General features: G+C 51.5%; 1 protein-coding gene across 7 annotated transcripts in view; it reads right to left on the reverse strand.

Annotated features, from left to right (window-relative positions):
- The window catches only part of LTBP2 (latent transforming growth factor beta binding protein 2), a 71420-nt gene extending 62197 nt beyond the window's left edge, over positions 1 to 9223 (reverse strand). For 3 of the 7 annotated variants that reach the window (XM_077784029.2, XM_085580547.1, XM_085580546.1), the window contains exons 1-2: positions 8450 to 9222; positions 430 to 500 (exon numbers count right to left, since the gene is read on the reverse strand). In XM_077784029.2, the coding sequence (XP_077640155.1) occupies positions 430 to 500; positions 8450 to 8904 (526 nt within the window). In that variant the 5' untranslated portion in view covers positions 8905 to 9222. Of the gene's footprint in view, positions 1 to 429; positions 501 to 6329; positions 6716 to 8449 lie in introns of all 7 variants that reach the window. The other 4 variants (XM_085580549.1, XM_085580548.1, XM_085580545.1 and 1 more) reach the window with 3 other exon arrangements.
- Between the last annotated feature and the right edge of the window lie 7864 nt (positions 9224 to 17087).

Genomic DNA, 17087 nt, shown 5'->3' on the forward strand with positions numbered 1-17087 from the left:
GATTCCCTGGTCAGCATCAGCAATGCTCACCCACATGAGCACAGCCCCAGTCTGCTGGTTCCCAGCTGCTGGGACTCTCACAGACCTGTCTTTGCTCCAAGCAGGACTCCAAGTGAGAGCCCAAGGCTCAAAACTCACACATAAATTTGCTACTGCAATGCCCTGCCCCAACAAGATCCTGTTATGGATGGACACTAATAACAATAATTAAATAAAACCATAATTACTCTGCGTACTCAGACTTTGCTGGCAGACAGGAAGAGCTGAGCTCTCAGCTGAGCAAGGCTGTGGTACTGCCTCCACAGACCCCCAGGATTTATCTCCTGCCCTGGCAACAGTGCTTGGGGAGTGTGTGGGGTCACAGAAGTATTGAAGCACTTTTTAGAGGTGCATCCTGAGGCTTGCACTGGCTGAGACTGTCATACTCACGTTTGATGCAGTGGTTTGTGCCTGGAGCTGTGGTCCATCCTGGGCAACACTGTCTGCCACAAACATTTGGCCTAAGCAGAGAGAAAAAGCAGTGTGGTTAGGAGAGGGGGAAGCTGAGGTCTTGCTGCAGCCATCACCTCTGAGTCACCCACATAATTATTTCCTGAAGCATCTGATATTTCCTTCCAGATGAAGCAGCAGCTGAGATCAAAACCAATGGGACAAGGGCTGAGTTGTTTAAGTGTTTGGAAAAGAAACCCCCAAGGATTGTGAATGCTGCAGTGTGAGCGATCCCTGAGAGAGCAGCTCCCTTTCGAACTGGCATTATGCTGGATTCCTGGCACAGCACTCAGAGGAACCATTTTCCTCCTGAGAGCAATTGGAGGCCAGCAGCCAAAGATCATTAAAGATCTCATGGTTCTTCATAGTACTGGGTGTAAATTGGGCCCGATTTAGTATCTTGCCTCTGACAATGTCCTGAGCTGCTCCAGCCAAAGACAACACTTCATTCTCCACCTCACTGGTGCTGCCTGTTGCTGTTCATTGCTCAGCCCTGCCCTGGCAGGGATGGCACATCAGAAGCCACACTCTGGGACACTCCCCTGCTTGCTCTCCCTTTGCAAGCACCCCAGTCCTGCATTTGTGATCTGTCTCTAGTGCAGTGACCCAGAGCACTGAGGACTCTCTAGTGCTATGAAATTTGTGTTTACCTGATGTGCACAGAGCTACACTAATTCCAAGAGGCTGAAATCATTTCCATGTTGAATCCAGGATTTAGTTACTTTTGGACTGCCCTTACATAAATGACATTCACCCCACCTCTCCTTTCTTATGGGGATGGGGAGCTTTCTTATCAGGTGGGGATGACTGTCAACTACAGCTATCATAGACAGTGCTGGGCCTCTAAGAGGTGTTCTGCAATGCCCAAGCAGGCAGCTAATGCCGCTTCTTCTGGTCACGTCATATTTAAGTGTCTATAATAAGAAGGATTAACAAGTTCCAGGGTGCTCTCCAAGATTATTAATCATCATGGAGGGAAGATTTTAGAAATAGGTAATCTTTGCATGTCAAGGTAGATGAGAAAGAACAGTTGTTAAAAGATAGAAACTTAGAAATAGCCAGAAAGCTCTGGAAATCCTCTGGAAAATAAGTGGAAGGTATGGTTTATTTCTAATGCTGGACAAAGCAGTCAGAGCTGCTGACAGAATTTACAGGAACCACAGAAACATGAACATTTGTCTTCTGGGTTGACTTTAACATGAACACAGCAGGGTCAGAGGAAGATCCTGCTCTAAACTGGCATCCTTCTGACTCCTGCATCCACATGGCCTGAAATGAGACTCCAGAAATGCCAAGGCTCAAGCTGTGGGGTTCATGTTTTAGGAGGGCCAAGGATAGTGGGTGTCAAGTATGCCAAGGATTGTTCTGGTGTTCATAAATGAAGCTGCCTGCAGAGGTACAACTGCCCCATGTGGGAAAAGTAAGGGTCTGAGAAGCCACATCATTTAAGTGTTACTAGTCCTTCAGGATCAATGTTGTATTAATCTGGGCAGATTTTTATGGAGAGAAAGCACTTAAATTCCCTTGGTGTAACTTCCTGCAAGCAGAACAAGCCAAAGTAATTCTAGCGTCCACTCATATCTGCTCTGGCTGGGCAAGAGCACCAATTTCCAGCATTTTGTCTGTCAACTGAGAGAGACTTATGAGTCTCTTCCTTAAGACATCCTCAGGAAACATCCAATTAAAAAAAAAATTCCTTTATTTACTGCATAAGAGCTCACAAGGCCTTAAACACTTTTAAGGTGTCCTGATCAGTAAAAAGAGAAAACCATTGAGCTGGAGCAGGTCTTTGGATAATTAAGGTCCTGAGAGGGACCTTAACATAAGCAGCTTTACTTAGACTGTCACAGCTCCCATTGTTCCTTTGGCACAGGTGAAACACACCTCATAAGTCATATTCAGTCTCTTCAGTGAGCAAAGCACTTTCCCTTTCCCACCTCAGCTTATCCAGTAAATCATATTTCTTGTGGGCAAAATAGCTACCTTCTCCAGAGAAGTTGTTTTGGCCTTGAATCATACTATTATGATGTTCTTTGTGGGATTAATGTTTAAACTTCATCTACATATCTCACAGGCATGCTGGAGGGAGCATGTTGCTAGCTGCTCTCAATGACAACACTAAGCCAGAGGTCATAGGAAAAAAAGATACGAGGCCCAAGCCTGAGCAGACAAGACCACTCCTCAAGTCATGAAACCCCTGTTGGGTTCAGCACAAATGTCTCAGTAGTAGAGCAACTCTGTGTCACTGCCAACCCCAGACATGAGTTGCCAGCCCCAGGTGAAGGAGTTGGTGTTGATGATGACCAACCAGGGCGATGCTCCTGGAGGGAGGACAGCCTGGCAGGGGTGTCCTCAGAGGCAGGGGCAGAAGGAATACCTGGATGGGAATGTTCCTTCCTGCCATAAGGTCCTGGATGAGAGAATGGGAACAGATGGAGGCAGGGAGGACCTCCTAGACTGGAATGAGCAGTTGGAAGGAACACCATGTAGGTTGTGCTGGAGGGTAGAGAAGAACTACAACTGTTTCCTGATGAAAGCCCAGTGAGCAGGACCTCACAGAGCATGAGGCACAGGTAAGCAAGAGTATCAGCTGCAAGAAAATAGCTATGGGATCTTTGCTGCAGGGGACCCATTCCTGAGCACTTCTGGTTCTACTTCAAGCATTTTGTTGTCATTTGCCTTGTTTGAGCACCATGGAGTTTGTACTGCCTCACAAAGAATTCAGAATTTACTCCATGAAATTTAAGGAGCATGACATGTTTACAGCATTGTGGGATGGTGCTTGAGAGAGAGTGGTGGCTTCCACATCCATTTGTTCTGCTGTACATGACACCACAAACACTTTAGGCAAAGATGTGGCTCAAGCACGAGCCCCCTGTGGGGCATGTCCAGCCCTCAGCCTCTCCATCCAGTGCTGCTTCTGGAGAACAAACAAGTGGCAGGGTCCCTCCAGTTCTGGTGTCACCACAATGGGGGTGCCTCCTGAGGAGCTACCTGCAGACACTGAGCAGCCTCTGGTCAGCCCTCATTGCACAGGGAACAAGGACTTCCAAGGCACCGGGCAGAGCTGCCCGGCAAGAGGACCTGCTGGGTGCCGTGACACACCGAGCCCCTGGCAGACCTAACAATGACATAAGCCAGAGCCATTATTGTAATTTTGAAGCATTCAGCAGCTGCCTGAGCTTAGCATCCAGGTTTTCTCCTGCTTACCCACTCCTTGGAACAGGAAGCACAGCAGAAAGGAATGGGAGCATGACTCACACCCTCATCCAGAGCAGCCTGGGCTGCAGGGGGACCAGAGGATGAACGGGCATGTGGAGGGGTCAGCAGCTGTCCCAAATGGAAAGAAATACAACAGTCAAAGCAGAGGGGAAGACACGTCGTCACATAGATCTTGCAAACTGAAGTTCCACTGAACCTCATGCTGGATCACATTCCATGGGATGCCCTAATCCCAACCCTAACACTGATGCCAAAACAAGCCTTCAGCTAATGATCAATCTTTCCTATCTCTGTCTCCTTACCAAGGGAAGATGTTAATAATGTATTTGCCTTCCTAAGGGTCAGGTCAACTAGCACATATCCTGTGAAATGAAACATTGCTGAGAATATTCAAAGGCACTGAGACTTGATTGCTTGTAACGCTGTGCTGCTACAGGGCTCATGGGCCACTTAGCACCTTCCAAAATAGTTCCCAGCCCAGCTCAGACTAAAGCAGACAGAGCAGACAGACCAAAGCAGACCATTTCCAGTCACCAGTTCCCCCTTTTTGAAGAGAAAGGGCACTGAATAGCTCAGACATCTAAATAGCCACAGTACCAGAGAAAACCCTAAGGCACAACTCAGTGCATTTCTGGGAAAATGCAGAGTGGGGCACTGGATCCACATCTCAGCCTCTGCCTCAAGTACCAGGTCCACGTGAGGTTTCCAAAAAGTACAGGCAGCAGCAAGCAACTGCAAACCAAGCTTTTTCTTCATTCTGTGGCTAGCATGCACCATCCATGCCCAGGTATAATCCCTGGCAGGTTGAGCTTGGTGTACTGGAGCTCCCAGGCACTATTCACTGACCTGCTCCTTTTCTGGGATAGACAGCTCCTTGAAACTCCCCACAGAGCTGAAGCCAGTGCCATGAAGCCTTCCTGTGCCCAGAAGAACCATTCACAGGCCTGACTGGATGCACAGACACAACCTTGGACTTGAGCAAAGGAGCTGGTGCAAGCCACTCCTTCATTCTCTCCTTTGCTGCTGCAGCCAGAGGCCACCAACAGGATCAGACTCAGGCATGCCGAGGTACCCAGGATGAGAACAGCCTGCAACATCTTGCAGTTATCTTAAACAAGACCAAGCAACCATAACAGGCACCAGGGGGAAGGAAAACAAGAAAACAGTAGTAAGATCATGGCATTTACGGCAACGATCACATACTGTTTCTGAACCATTCAGTAGAACCCGTTTTTTAGCCATTATTTTAATAGCAATCTATGCATCATCTTTCAGCTTCATAGAGAACTCTGTGCTGCCAGATATGCTGACTCCATTCAGACCATGTACAGCATCCTCACAGGAGGCCAGAGCGACCATTAGATCATCAGGTCTGACTTTCTACTGCAGGAAAGTGAACTTCATCCAAATGCGTATGAAATATTTGCAGTCGGACCCAGTGAAGAACATTAGCAAAAGGCTGTAAAGGCTGTTGGCATCAATGAGTCACTGAAAACCCTCTGCCAAGTCCACACCAGCATTTAACTACCTCCACTCCTGAGCAATCCTATAAACACATTGCAGTGAGAGCCTATATGCCACAAAGCCTGGGTAAAGCAGGATTATACAGCCACAGATAGAGTCTACAACAGCAATTAAATGTGAGCTGGGGTGTAGAATGCCCAAAAAGAAAATGGGAATGAGAAAGAATGAGTCTGGGACTCTCTGCTTGCTACCTGGGAAGCCTCACATGCCCCTTGAAACCATCCCAGTAGGTACCAGAAGTAGAGGCTTCCCCAGATTCCTCTTCCATTACCCACCTTCCTCATCACTGTGACCCACTCTCCCAGCCACAGGACAAGGGGGGACACATCCCAAGGGACACTGATGTAGAGGGAGATGCCCACAGTGTCCTCACACAGGACTGGCCAGCCCAAATTAGGGATGCATCCAGCATACAAGTACAGTCATAGTTGGCATGTGTCGTGGTTACCCTAATCCCACAACACTTGAGAGGAAAATCCTTCTAGTCAGGGGAGCTGGAGAAATAGGGATGTTAAACTGAGCAGAGCAGAGCAGTGATGTTTTCAGGGCTGGATTATTTTCTTCACTCAGTGTCAGAATTCAGTCATTTTCTGTGATGTTTGCTGGGATATCAAAAGTCACCTCGCAGCAAGTCTGCTGGGGAAAATACTAAAACCCAGCTCTTGCAAGTCTTAAAGTTGGATGCATTTATCAAATTGTTTGTACAACTCACACCTGCAAAAAGGTCAGACATGAGCAGGATGGCATCCAAAGAAAAGAAAGAAAAACCCAGGAAAGAAACTCAATCTTGGGTATGCACCTATCTGACAAGGTGAGAAAATACTTATCTAGAAAAACATAGAGTGCCAATAAATGGGTTTTTGCAACCACAGAACTCCATAGGGCCCCTGAAGGTACCAGCAGAGAGCTCTGACTGGGGAATCTGGAAAGGCAACACATGCAGGAGTTGCAAATTTTAGCCAAAATAATTGTATAAATAAATAGTACCAGGGTTTCGTGTACCTGCAAAGTTACCTGAGTAAGGGAAAATGAAGGTTGTCATACCAGAGACTAACAGGAGTTCAGTGTAAATAGCAGAACAGAAAATATCCCACCTGGCAAAAAAATGAAACATCACAAACAGAAGTTTTTTAGGGGCCCTGAGTTTCCTGGATGAAAATGTGTCTGGTGCAGCAAGGGGTGTAAGAAGATGGATGAGGTGGAAGGACAGAGTCTCCCAGAATGGCTGGAGGCAGCAACAGCTAACTTTCCATGAGGAGCATGTGGTTACTTATGCACAATTGTTTCAGCTGGGCTTCCTCTTAAGCTCCGAAGATAGCAAGTTACAGAGAAGCTTCAAAAGTGATGCTTTGGACTCCAGAACAGACAGAAAGCCATTACAGGTACTTTGCAGAACTGAAGTTCATGGGGATTGCAGAAAACTCTGTATCCTCAGCCTTGATCTTCCAGTGCAGAGCAGAGGCAGAAAGTGCAGCAGAGCCTGCATGAGAAACACAGCACTAGGACACAGCTCTTCCTTACTTTAAGCTTGGAGGCAGTGGCACTCTCAGATATAGATAATAACAGGTAAACTGTGTGTAAGTGCTGGACAACCATCCCTGTTTACACCCTGGATTAAGGGATTAAAGCTACTTGCAAAAAGGTTCAGCGCTCTTCTGAACACAGTGTGAACCTTGGGGCTGCCCTCATGCTCCTGACAGCAGCACAGGCCAGCTGTTGTCACCAGAGGCAGCTGCAGTCTGAAAACAAACATGCTAGGTATCAGATTACTCAAATTCAACCAAACTGGTACATGATCTCAAAGCAACACTGACAACATCCCAACTGCAGAAAGGGTAAAAGCTTTCTGAGCCCAAAAAGGTCCAAATGTGACTGAGCAAGACTTAATCTTCCCAAAACTCCCTCTCTGGGTGGCTGACCAGCCAAGATAATGAGCCGGGTAAGCTCAGAACCTATATGCCTAGCTGCTAGTCATACTTTATGTATCAAACATAATAGAAGCAGAGCAAACTTGGTGCATCTGTGGATCTGTTGAAGGAAAGTACACAGAGTGGCACAGAAAACTTTTCTGTCTCTAAACTTTACAAGGAGATGAGTGTGGGAGAGAGAAAACCTAGAGATGGTCTAGTGAAGCTCCCTGACAGATGTTAGAAGATTTCTGCCCATGTCAGAGGGCTGTAAACCCAGAGCCTGCCTTCATAATCCTCCTAGCAAGGCTCACATGAGAGCAGACACACAGAGTGCCACATGGGTTGGTCAAACTCCCTGCCCAAGTGGCAAAGCAGCTAATCTCGAAGGGTGTCAGCCACGGGGGAGCAGCGAGGGAACTGCCGAGGAAAGGGCCCTGGGCTGAAGAGTCTATCAGCCGTGCACCAGACGGCCGCTCGCAGGCTCCCCCCACAACCGAGCAGCTGGCCTCGCCATATGATATCCCCTCCACCTCCACAGGGCTGTAGCCAGAGACTGGAGCTGGAAGCAGCCCTGCCAGGCAAGTCATAGGAAGCCTCCTTCGACTGAGCCAACTCAAGCCATGGGAAGCTGCGGCGTGGAGTGCTTACAAGGGGCCCATTATGGGAGGAAGGAGCCAAGAGGCCAGGTACCTGCAGCAAGGGCGGCAGCAGACAGACTCCGTCCCGCAGAGCCAAGCAAGCCCCTCCAGCTTCTCCACCGCCTAAATCATATTATATCCCCCTCGGGAATCCCCCATCCAGCGTGCCTCCAAGGAGGGCCGTGGGCAGCTCCAGAGGGCAGCTGGGACACTCTGCCCGCTGCCGCACAGTTGCCTGCCAGCCGAGGCCCCGATCTGCCAGAAGGGCACTACACCCGAACTCGCCTGAACCACGCACCCCACCACTGGCAGAGGGCGGCCTGGCGGCCCACGCACACTCGGGTTACACGCCACGCCTGCGTGCACACCGACACACCCGCAGCCACGCGTGGCTGCGAGCGGCGCGGCCCCAAGTGCGGGACAGACGCGCCGCAGGACAGCGAGCATCCAGTGGGCTCCCACCGCTCCGGACCGGGCGCGGGGAAGCACTGCCCCCCATCCCGCAGGGGACGTGGCAGCGCCGGGAGCGCCCGTGGGATGGAAAATGAGATGCAGCATGGGGCTCGGGATGGGACCCTGCCCCTCCGTCCGGGGCTCCCCAGCGCCGGGACCACCGGGGCTCACGCTACGCGCTCCCGGCAGGATCCGCCCGGCCGCAGCACTTACCCCGCCATCCTCCCTCTGCCGCTTGGCTCCTTCGCCCGGGGCACCACTCGCGCCTTCAGCCCGCCGCCCTGCCGCTGGCGGGAGGAGTCCTGCCTGCTCCTCTGTCCCACGCCGGGACCGAGCCCGGCATCTCCCGCTTGGCCCCGGGGCGTGGGCAGCCCGCGGTCGGGACGATGCCTCCGGCCGTCGGCACCGCTCGGGCTCCCCGCGGCGGCCGCGGAGCCGCGATCCACGTGGAGGGCTGCGGGGAGGGGCCGTGACGGTGGAGGGGACCGGGACGCCGGGGACAGGCCGTTCGCCGTGCCCACCGCCCCCAGGGCAGCCCCGCGGCTCCGTAGCCGCGCCGCTCCCCCGGTCCCCGGCTCCAGCCTAGCCGCCGAGTCCGGCCGACAGTGGGCGAAGCCCAGGAGGACGGCGAAGGTGAGCGGGAGGAGGCTGGCGGCAGCGCCCCGCATGGTGCCAGCCGGTGGCGAGGGCAGACGGGCGGTGCGGAGCGCTCAGAGCCCGCCTGGCATCCCCCGGCGGGCGCGGGGCAGCGGGGACCGCCGGCTCTCCGCCCCCCGTTCACCGCCCCATCCCGTTCCGGGACTCCGACGGGACCTGCCGCCCACGGGGGCCGGGGGCGCAGAGAGCAGTGCTGAAGCGGGGGAGAGGGCTGCCGGGCGGCCCCCGCAGGAGGAGGAAGAGAAGAAGGGCGGCCGGCCCCGCTCTCCGGGCTGCCAGCGAGATCCCGCGCTCCGCAGGCAGCTCCGAGCACCTTCGCGCCTGCCTCTGGCACTGGCAGCGCCTAGAGGGGATGGAGCGTTTTATTTTTGGAAACCTCCCCCTTTGTGTCTTTTTGATGCTGACATCCCCCCTCTCCAGAGGACACGGCTCGGCCCCCCTTCTTAGGAGAGGAGACATTCCAGCAACACCCACTTTGGCAAAGGGAAACAAACTACAACAGAGAAGCCTTAACCCCTGCCTGGCCAGGGAGACCCGGCCGCCGCCGGCCCGGCAGTCGGCGTGCAGCCCCCGCAGCCCGCCCCGACGCCCGGCCCGCAGCGACCCGCCGGCCCCGCCGCAGCTGGGAACGCTCAGGAAAGGAGGAGTGACCCCGGCTTTGAGAGCACGGAGCAGAAGACACGGATGCCGAATACACCGCTGCCCCTCCGCATCTGCGGACTCCTGGAGCTGCATCAGCACCGCTAGCCCTCTCGCTGTTCTGGATCGCATCTACCAGGAGAAAGGCACGGCAATGTGAAGAGCCTTGCTGGCTATCCCACGCTGGCTCCAGAGCTCTTAGATCTTCTCAACCCCATTCAGAAGTTTATAATCTTCCTTGTATAAGTCCAGGCTAGAAAAGGACCCACCTATAAGCTCCAGGTCCTTCAGCCTGAGATCTTTCAGGAGACATATTCCAGGAGCTTAGAGGAGATGTCAATCCTTCCCCCCATCTGCCTCTGCCTGAGGTCGAAGAGGTTGAAGGAGGACTTTCAATGACTGTTTTTCTTTATATGTGCTGAAAAAGACTGAGAAGAATAGGAGGAGGGAGAACAGGGGCACAAATCCCCTTTCAGCCACCTACATCATCTTAACCTCATGCTCTGCTACATCTCTACAGATCTCTGCTGCTCTTGGCCATCTTGGCCAATGAGCAAATCCTCGCACTGTCCTTTATTTGGGATGGGCTCACTCCAAACCACAGAAACATTTGCTACCTTAGCAGGTGACTAAAGGCCTCTTGCTGCATCTCTACATGCAAAGAGACAGATTAGGGCACTGCAGATGCTCACAGGAAGGAGATACTCGCTGGGTTCTGTGCCTGCAGTGGGTCCTGTGCTGACCCTGAGCACAGCAGCTGGATGTCTGCAGGAGAACACAAGGAATTCTCTGTGTGTGCACAGAGTGATCCTTCAGGGGCACTTTTACATCTTCCAGCAGCTTGCCGGGTAGGGGCTCCTTCAGCCAGCTGCTGCAGTTCAGCCACTGGGTTTAAAAGGCAAATTGTCATATCAGTCCATGATTTTATCTGATTTATTTTGTTCCTTTTGTTCTGTGGAGTGACTGCAACATAGGACTACTGGCTCCTCTTCTGTGCCCACTGCTTCCCCAGCCCATTACAGCCCCATCCCACTGATGCTCCTCCCCCTTCAGCCTCCTACTATAGGTGTTGCCTTCCCTGGTCCTCACCAAGCTGTCTGCTTTCCAACAGCTTTGTGGCAGAGGGGTTTGTCCAGCTCACCCAGTTCTATCTCTCCAGCCTCCAGCAGTTGTGCTCCTAAAGCCTCTCTTATTTGAAACCAGTGGTTCCACCTCCCTTCTTCTCATTGCTCCTTGACTTTTACGCTCTCTCAGACCACAGTCAACTCCTTCTTGGGATAGGAGCACTGCTGCCTATCCTCCAGTATGCAAAGGAGCTGGGAAAGGAGCAAAAGCACAGGGAATGAATCCCCCTGAAAGCATGCTTGGTCTAGGGTGGAGCAGGACCTCAGCACATTCCTCCTGGCTGGGGATGGCAAGTGAGGGAGATGAGAGATAACCACAGGTGAGCAAGTGTGACCAGAATAATGGGCAGAGTTCGTTCAGGCTTTACCTTGGTGCTGGCAGCTGAAGGGCAGGCAGAAATTTCAGAGGGTGCTTTGGCACTTCCTGGGATGCAATCAGCTTGCCTCTCTGTCCTGTCAGGGCAGAGACAGTCCCTTGGGCAGGAGTTTGCATGGCAGTGGATGTCATAAGCAATGCACACTAACAGCCGTGGCTTATTTCTTTGTTCTGAGGAAGAAGAATGTCCTTTCCATCCTCACCTAATTACTTTCTTATGCAGCAGTGGAAAGAATGCTTGTGCCTAAACCTGACATGAGAAAATTATCAATGCCATAAACAAAGCCATAAACAAAGCAGCCAAGAGCCAGGGTAATGCTCAAAGCCAGAACAGGAGACCCCAGAACAGGGGGCACAAGTGGATTCCTCCTTCCCAGAGGTGTTGGATCACCCCAGAGAAGAAGATGACTTCAGCATCCCCAGGGGACAACATGTGCATAGGAGCCAGCACTTGGGGCACCAACGGTAGTGGGGCTCCAGGAGCTTGTGCCTCCCTAATGGGGCTGAGCAATGAAATGTACAAAGAGAGCCATCAGCGGCCCCCTGGCACCTCTTGCAGCTGCCCCTGGCTGCTGTGGAGCCTGGCCCAGGGAGCTGGCATCCCTTCTCAAATCAGCTTAACTTTGTGTTTACAGTAACCCCCTGGAGCTGGACACTGAGCTCCTTGCTGCCTCACACAGGCAAACACTCCTTAGCTTTTCAGGGATGTGCTGATGCCATTTGATCCCATGGGAGTGCTGCAGCAGAACAGGGGCCAGCTGAGGCTAGTGGCCCCCAATGCCCCCACCTGAGGGTTGTCTGGCACAAGGAGATAAGGGCACAGGAGTTATGTGCAGGTGCTCTATGACTCATATTTGGCCATTCCCAAAACCAAACCCATTAGAAAAGGGGAAGGACAGGGGGTGTGGGGAGTCCTAGTGCAGGTTGGGCTTCAGCATGCGGCACAGTGGGGACTCAGCAGTTGAACATGAAATACCTCATTGCTCAGGAACTTGCACAGGCAGAGTGTGGATGGTTGGGCTGCTTGCTTCTGAGGTCAAGCCCTCACTTGGGAAGAGAAATCAGCAGCAGCAGAGTGAGGATGGGGTAATAAGCTGGCAAAGCAGGGTTTGACAGCCCAGCCCTCAGCAGCAGGGAGCACAGGGCACATGACCTTCAGGCAGGCAGTTCAAAGTGCTTTTTGCTGCCTTCACTTCCCTTAATTCACTATGTGATCTTCTAGGTAACAGAAGTGGCACCACAGGAGAATCTGAGGGCAGACATAGTTGCAGCACCTCTACAAGTCCATGCTTTCTAGGGCCAGGGCACTGAGCTGAATGAGGCAGACCTGACAGCCAAAAGCAAGGGGCTCATCAGACCCTGCAGAGAAGAGGAGCAAATGTAGCCTGAATTGATGACACTTCTTACCTGCTCTGTCTATGGCAGGCAGGATGGGGTGCTTGGGCAGCTGAGGATCAAAGCCACAGGGCTAAAGACAGAGGGGTCAAAGTGGGCTGTGACCTGGAGGGACAAGCATAAGTCACATCATCTTGAGCCCTCTCAAAGGATAGGGAGAAGGGACTCTTCCAGACTCTGCTGATGGGGGCCCCTCTGTGCTAGGCCCCCTCACACCTACATTACCCCACCCATTGGGTCCTCACCAGCTCTGCACAATTTCCCTGGGTGGTTAGCACCTGGGAGCCATGCTTCCAGGGCCAGTTGGCCCCCAGATGTGGCTCCTGGCACTGTATCCCTTCAACTAATTAGCCCCTTTTCTTCCTCTTCAGAAGGGTTCACAACCCACATGTGCTTCTTCCTCTGCTGAGAGCATACCCATAACACACTGCAGATGGGACACATTCCATGGATTCAGAAGTTGCCTGCAGCTCCTGCAGAGGAAGAAGGAGTGCTCCCATTGCTCAGGGCTCAAGGGCAGGGGAAGGTTGGCCAGGCTCAGTGGCTTAAAAATCAGGGTGTGGAGCCAGCCTTGTAGAGGTAGAACTCACAGCTTCTCTGAAAAGAGCCATCTCACACCAGGAGGGAGAATATGGCATCTGTGGAGAGCTGGGTAGAGAAACAATTTCAAGGCAGCAATACAGAGAGATCTCTGGAGAGGATCTCTTTAACCATGGGCATCAGAAAGGCAGGAAAAACAGCTTCTGGATTTGCAAACACAGCTAGCAAATCCTCCATGGGCAGCATTTCCATCCATTGCCTTTGCCATGAGATACCCACAGCTCATGACACCCATATATATGGGCACCCAGGGAAGTAGACATTCCCACCCAACAGACAAGCCACTACAGCCAGACACACAGCCTGGCACTTCAGATGCCTCCACACACTCATAGTGTCCCTCAGAGCCTTGGGGACATCTTGGCTTCTCCCTGGGAGGACGCCACCAGCCGGCAGCTAAGAGCTGTGTAAGCAGTGGTTTGTTGTCAGAAAACAGAAGAGAAATTGTCCAATTCCTAGTCTAAAGCCAAGGCTTTCTGGTTTTATTGTTCCTTCTGTTTCATTTAACCAGGGCAATCTCTGAGATGGAGGCACAGACCAGACAACTGGTGTCCTACAACTGCATTTCTTGCTCATGCTGTTGTCTAAGCATATGTCCATGCATTACTAAGGGCTGAGACCACATGCTGAGAAAGAGGTTACAAGAGAAAACAAAGACATGCCACGAGGAAAAAGAAACCTGGAGAGAATGATCAGGTGGCAAAACCCAAGGGATGGGAGTGCAGAGTGAGGCAGAGAGGAGATTGCTGTGGGCTACTGCTGTAGAAAGGCCCTGGTTGGGCTGGTTGCAGAGCACAGCTGGTTCCTTATTTATCCATCACACTATTTAGAGCCCGTTTGGCAACTCCTCAGGAGAAAAAAATCCGCTCAGTTAGAATGTGACTCATACAGAGCTACAGCAGCTCAAGGGACCCTGTTCATTTATAATTAATGAAGTCCTGTTTGAAATTATCTGACTGCATTCTTCCCAAGAGGCTGATCTGGCCTCTCTGCTTCTTCAATACCTGTGGCCGGAACTGCACGTGGCAGTGAACAGGGCCTGAAAATCAGGAAAGCCTGATCATGCCCAAAGAGCACAGAGGCTGCCCTGACCAGGAAGTCCATTCCATCACATGTTCCCTGAGGAACAAGCTTGCTCAGGACATCAGCCGGATGGAGACTCCAGCTGCTCCACTCATTTGTCAGCTGTCGTCACTAAGGAAGGAAAGGGAAATGGAAAGGGAAGAAGGAAGCAGAACATCTTGCCATTTTTATGGGTTGTGACCCTCTTCTTGGGAGGTCAGGGCACTGCTGAAAACAGTGGAAAGGGCCCTGATGATGTGAATTAGTATAACCTTCTCTTCCCCTTTTCACTGGGGTCTCAGTGCCAGGAGGCTGTTCCCATGGCAGCTATTGAACATCAGCATGTCACAGACTGAAAAGGAACAGGGAAGCAGGAACTGCAGCTTGAGGGTATGCAGGGAGCCTGAGGTGCTCTCCCAAGTGAAAAGTCTCCCTGGTGTCTGGCACAACTTCACAGGCAGCACTTCTGAACAAAACCACAACCTGTAGAAAATATAAGAGATGCAAACCAGTTGATCCAGCAGTGAGGACAGAAGAAACCAGACAATGCCCAGACTATGATGAAGAAGCTCTTCCTGAGAAATTTGTCCCATGCTGGACTTCTTAACAACAAAGAGATCAGAATCACACAAACCTGAATCAAACTTCAAATTCTACAGAGTGTTTGCAATTAAAGTAGTTTCATTTCTACTTCTGATTCCAAAGCAATCTTCTTAAAAAGCAATTCGTTTCCTTCAGGTAGCTGTTCCTTCCTTAAGAACCTCATCATGGCTGCTCAAGGCATGGGGAACTTGGACTTCAAGTTCTTCAGCTTTGTATAATTGAGTAAAACTCACAATGGTAGATCCTGAAACAAGAATGATTTGTGGGGGTGATGTTATATCTGCATATTGGTTTGATTACTCTGCCATCCTGAGACTGTGGGCTCACACCCATCACAGGATTTTAGGTGCTTTCCTACCAGTTTGGGCACTGCAGTCACTGTGTGAGCAATGATCTCAGCCCATTACAATGCAATGATTTCAAGAGGATGTTTAATAACTTATTAATAAGTGAATCTTAGGGAACTGAAAAAAGTGGCAATTATTAGGTGGCATGTGTTAGAGCTTAAATATACATCATGCAGGAGACTAATGCATTGACACTTTACAGTCCCATTGGGTAATTATTTGGATTAGGCTGAGTACCCAATTTCCCAGCTATGACTTCATAGGCTGGGAATCCTGCTCTCTGGTGACATCACAGTTCCACAAGTCTCCCTCCCTGACTACTGTCAGGTGGTGTGGCATATAGGTATGGCACACAGCCTTAAAAAAGGACCCACACTCTTACAGGAAATAAGAATAATGATGAATGAGAGTCTAACAAAGAAATAAACTCAGGTCAGCTGCAGAGAAGGTAAGCAAAGCTCCCTTTCTTGCCACACCACATCAGGTCATAATCTTCTGAGAAATGCAAGGAGCTTGAGATGGGGAAGCATTCACTTCCCACCCAGACAGGGGCCATGCCAGGCACTGAAGTCCATAATATGATTAAAGAGATAGCATTTGTGATTCTCCTACCTCTCCCAGAGTTTGGAGCTAAAGACAAAAGCAGGGACAATGTTCTCTGATGATGATGATTACCTCTGTGCTCAGCTCTAGCATGCATTTTCAGGCTATGCCTCTGCCCTCCCACCCTCTCCCCTTTCCCCATTTCAGCCCATCTGAGCAAGCAAGGAAGACTTGCACAGCTCAAACCCAAGCAGTGCCAACAGCACAGGAGGCCACCTGCTTTTTCTCAAGGCTGGCAAACTCTGACAGCAGAGGTGGCAGCTGAGGAAGGCAGATGGCACCATCGATGTGGGAGAGACCCTCCCCTTCCTCTCTCCCAGAGCCAGGTCCTCTGCATCCCTGAGCCAAGAGAAGCTCCTGGAGGGTAGCAGGACTGAAGGAGGTGGGGAGCTCCTGATATGTCTGGGGAACATCCCTGCATTAACAGCATCAGGTCAGAACTGTCTGCTTTGAGGTTGTGCAAGCTGTGCTGCTCAACAGGCAGCTCTTGCTGAAGAGCACCAGGAGGAAGGCAGGCAGGGCTACAGAGCAGGAAAGTTCTTCCCCAGACAGGAGTGCAATCTGGGAGCAGATGAAAATGAAGCAACAGCACTAACTAGCCTTATGCCCACTGTAAGGGACATGGGAATGCTGAATGCTTCTGGCTGGACACAGAGCATGGCCAGGGCCATCCCAGGTGGTGAGAAAAGTGCTGTCTCTGGGGATGCCTCTCAATGCCACTTTGGTTTCTTGTTCCACGAGGAGATGGGACCAATACGGCCCCTGGCCTGAGTGACCCCGACCTTGCTGCCCACTTTCAACAAAGGCAGCTGTTCCTATGGCAGGTTGCTCTCAGTCAGGCTCTGCTTCCCTTCAAGTTTGGCTGGATCTGTGGGAGCTGTGTAGAGTATGAACATCACTGACAAAAGCTTTAGGCTACACAAATTACCTAGAGGTAACAGTGGAACTAAAATCCTATGTGAGAGCAACTCTGGGGACCTGGGGAGTTGAACAATAGGCTGTCAGCACGGACCTCATGTCTGAGTTCACAGGCACCACGTGTAACTGAGTGGTGTGGTACCAGCAACTCATCCCCACCATCCACAAGCTTCCTGCCAGCCTGCACCTAGGGCTGGCTGCCCTTCCCACACCAGAGAACTGGTGCCCCTCTTTGGTAGCCCACTGCTGCCACCAGTCCTTCCACTGGGACTGTGTTTTTCCCCATCACTGCTTTCAGAAACCAGATCTAGGCCCAGCAAGACACCTTTCCCAACCCAGAAGGAACACTTGCTTTTCAGGAAAAAAGTGCATGTGAAGTTTGGCCCAAGGAAGCAGTTGCCCCACATATTTCAGTTCCCATGGCAATGCCAGCAGGGAGGGACTCTGACCTTCAGTTCTTCCCAGACCACAGAGCTCCTGGGGATGTCAAGAGAAATCAGAGGCTGGTGGCCATCTCTAGCCCTGTG

The sequence above is a fragment of the Lonchura striata genome, chromosome 5 (genome assembly GCF_050655825.1).
Source record: "Lonchura striata isolate lonStrDom1 chromosome 5, ASM5065582v1, whole genome shotgun sequence".
Taxonomy (NCBI): domain Eukaryota; kingdom Metazoa; phylum Chordata; class Aves; order Passeriformes; family Estrildidae; genus Lonchura; species Lonchura striata.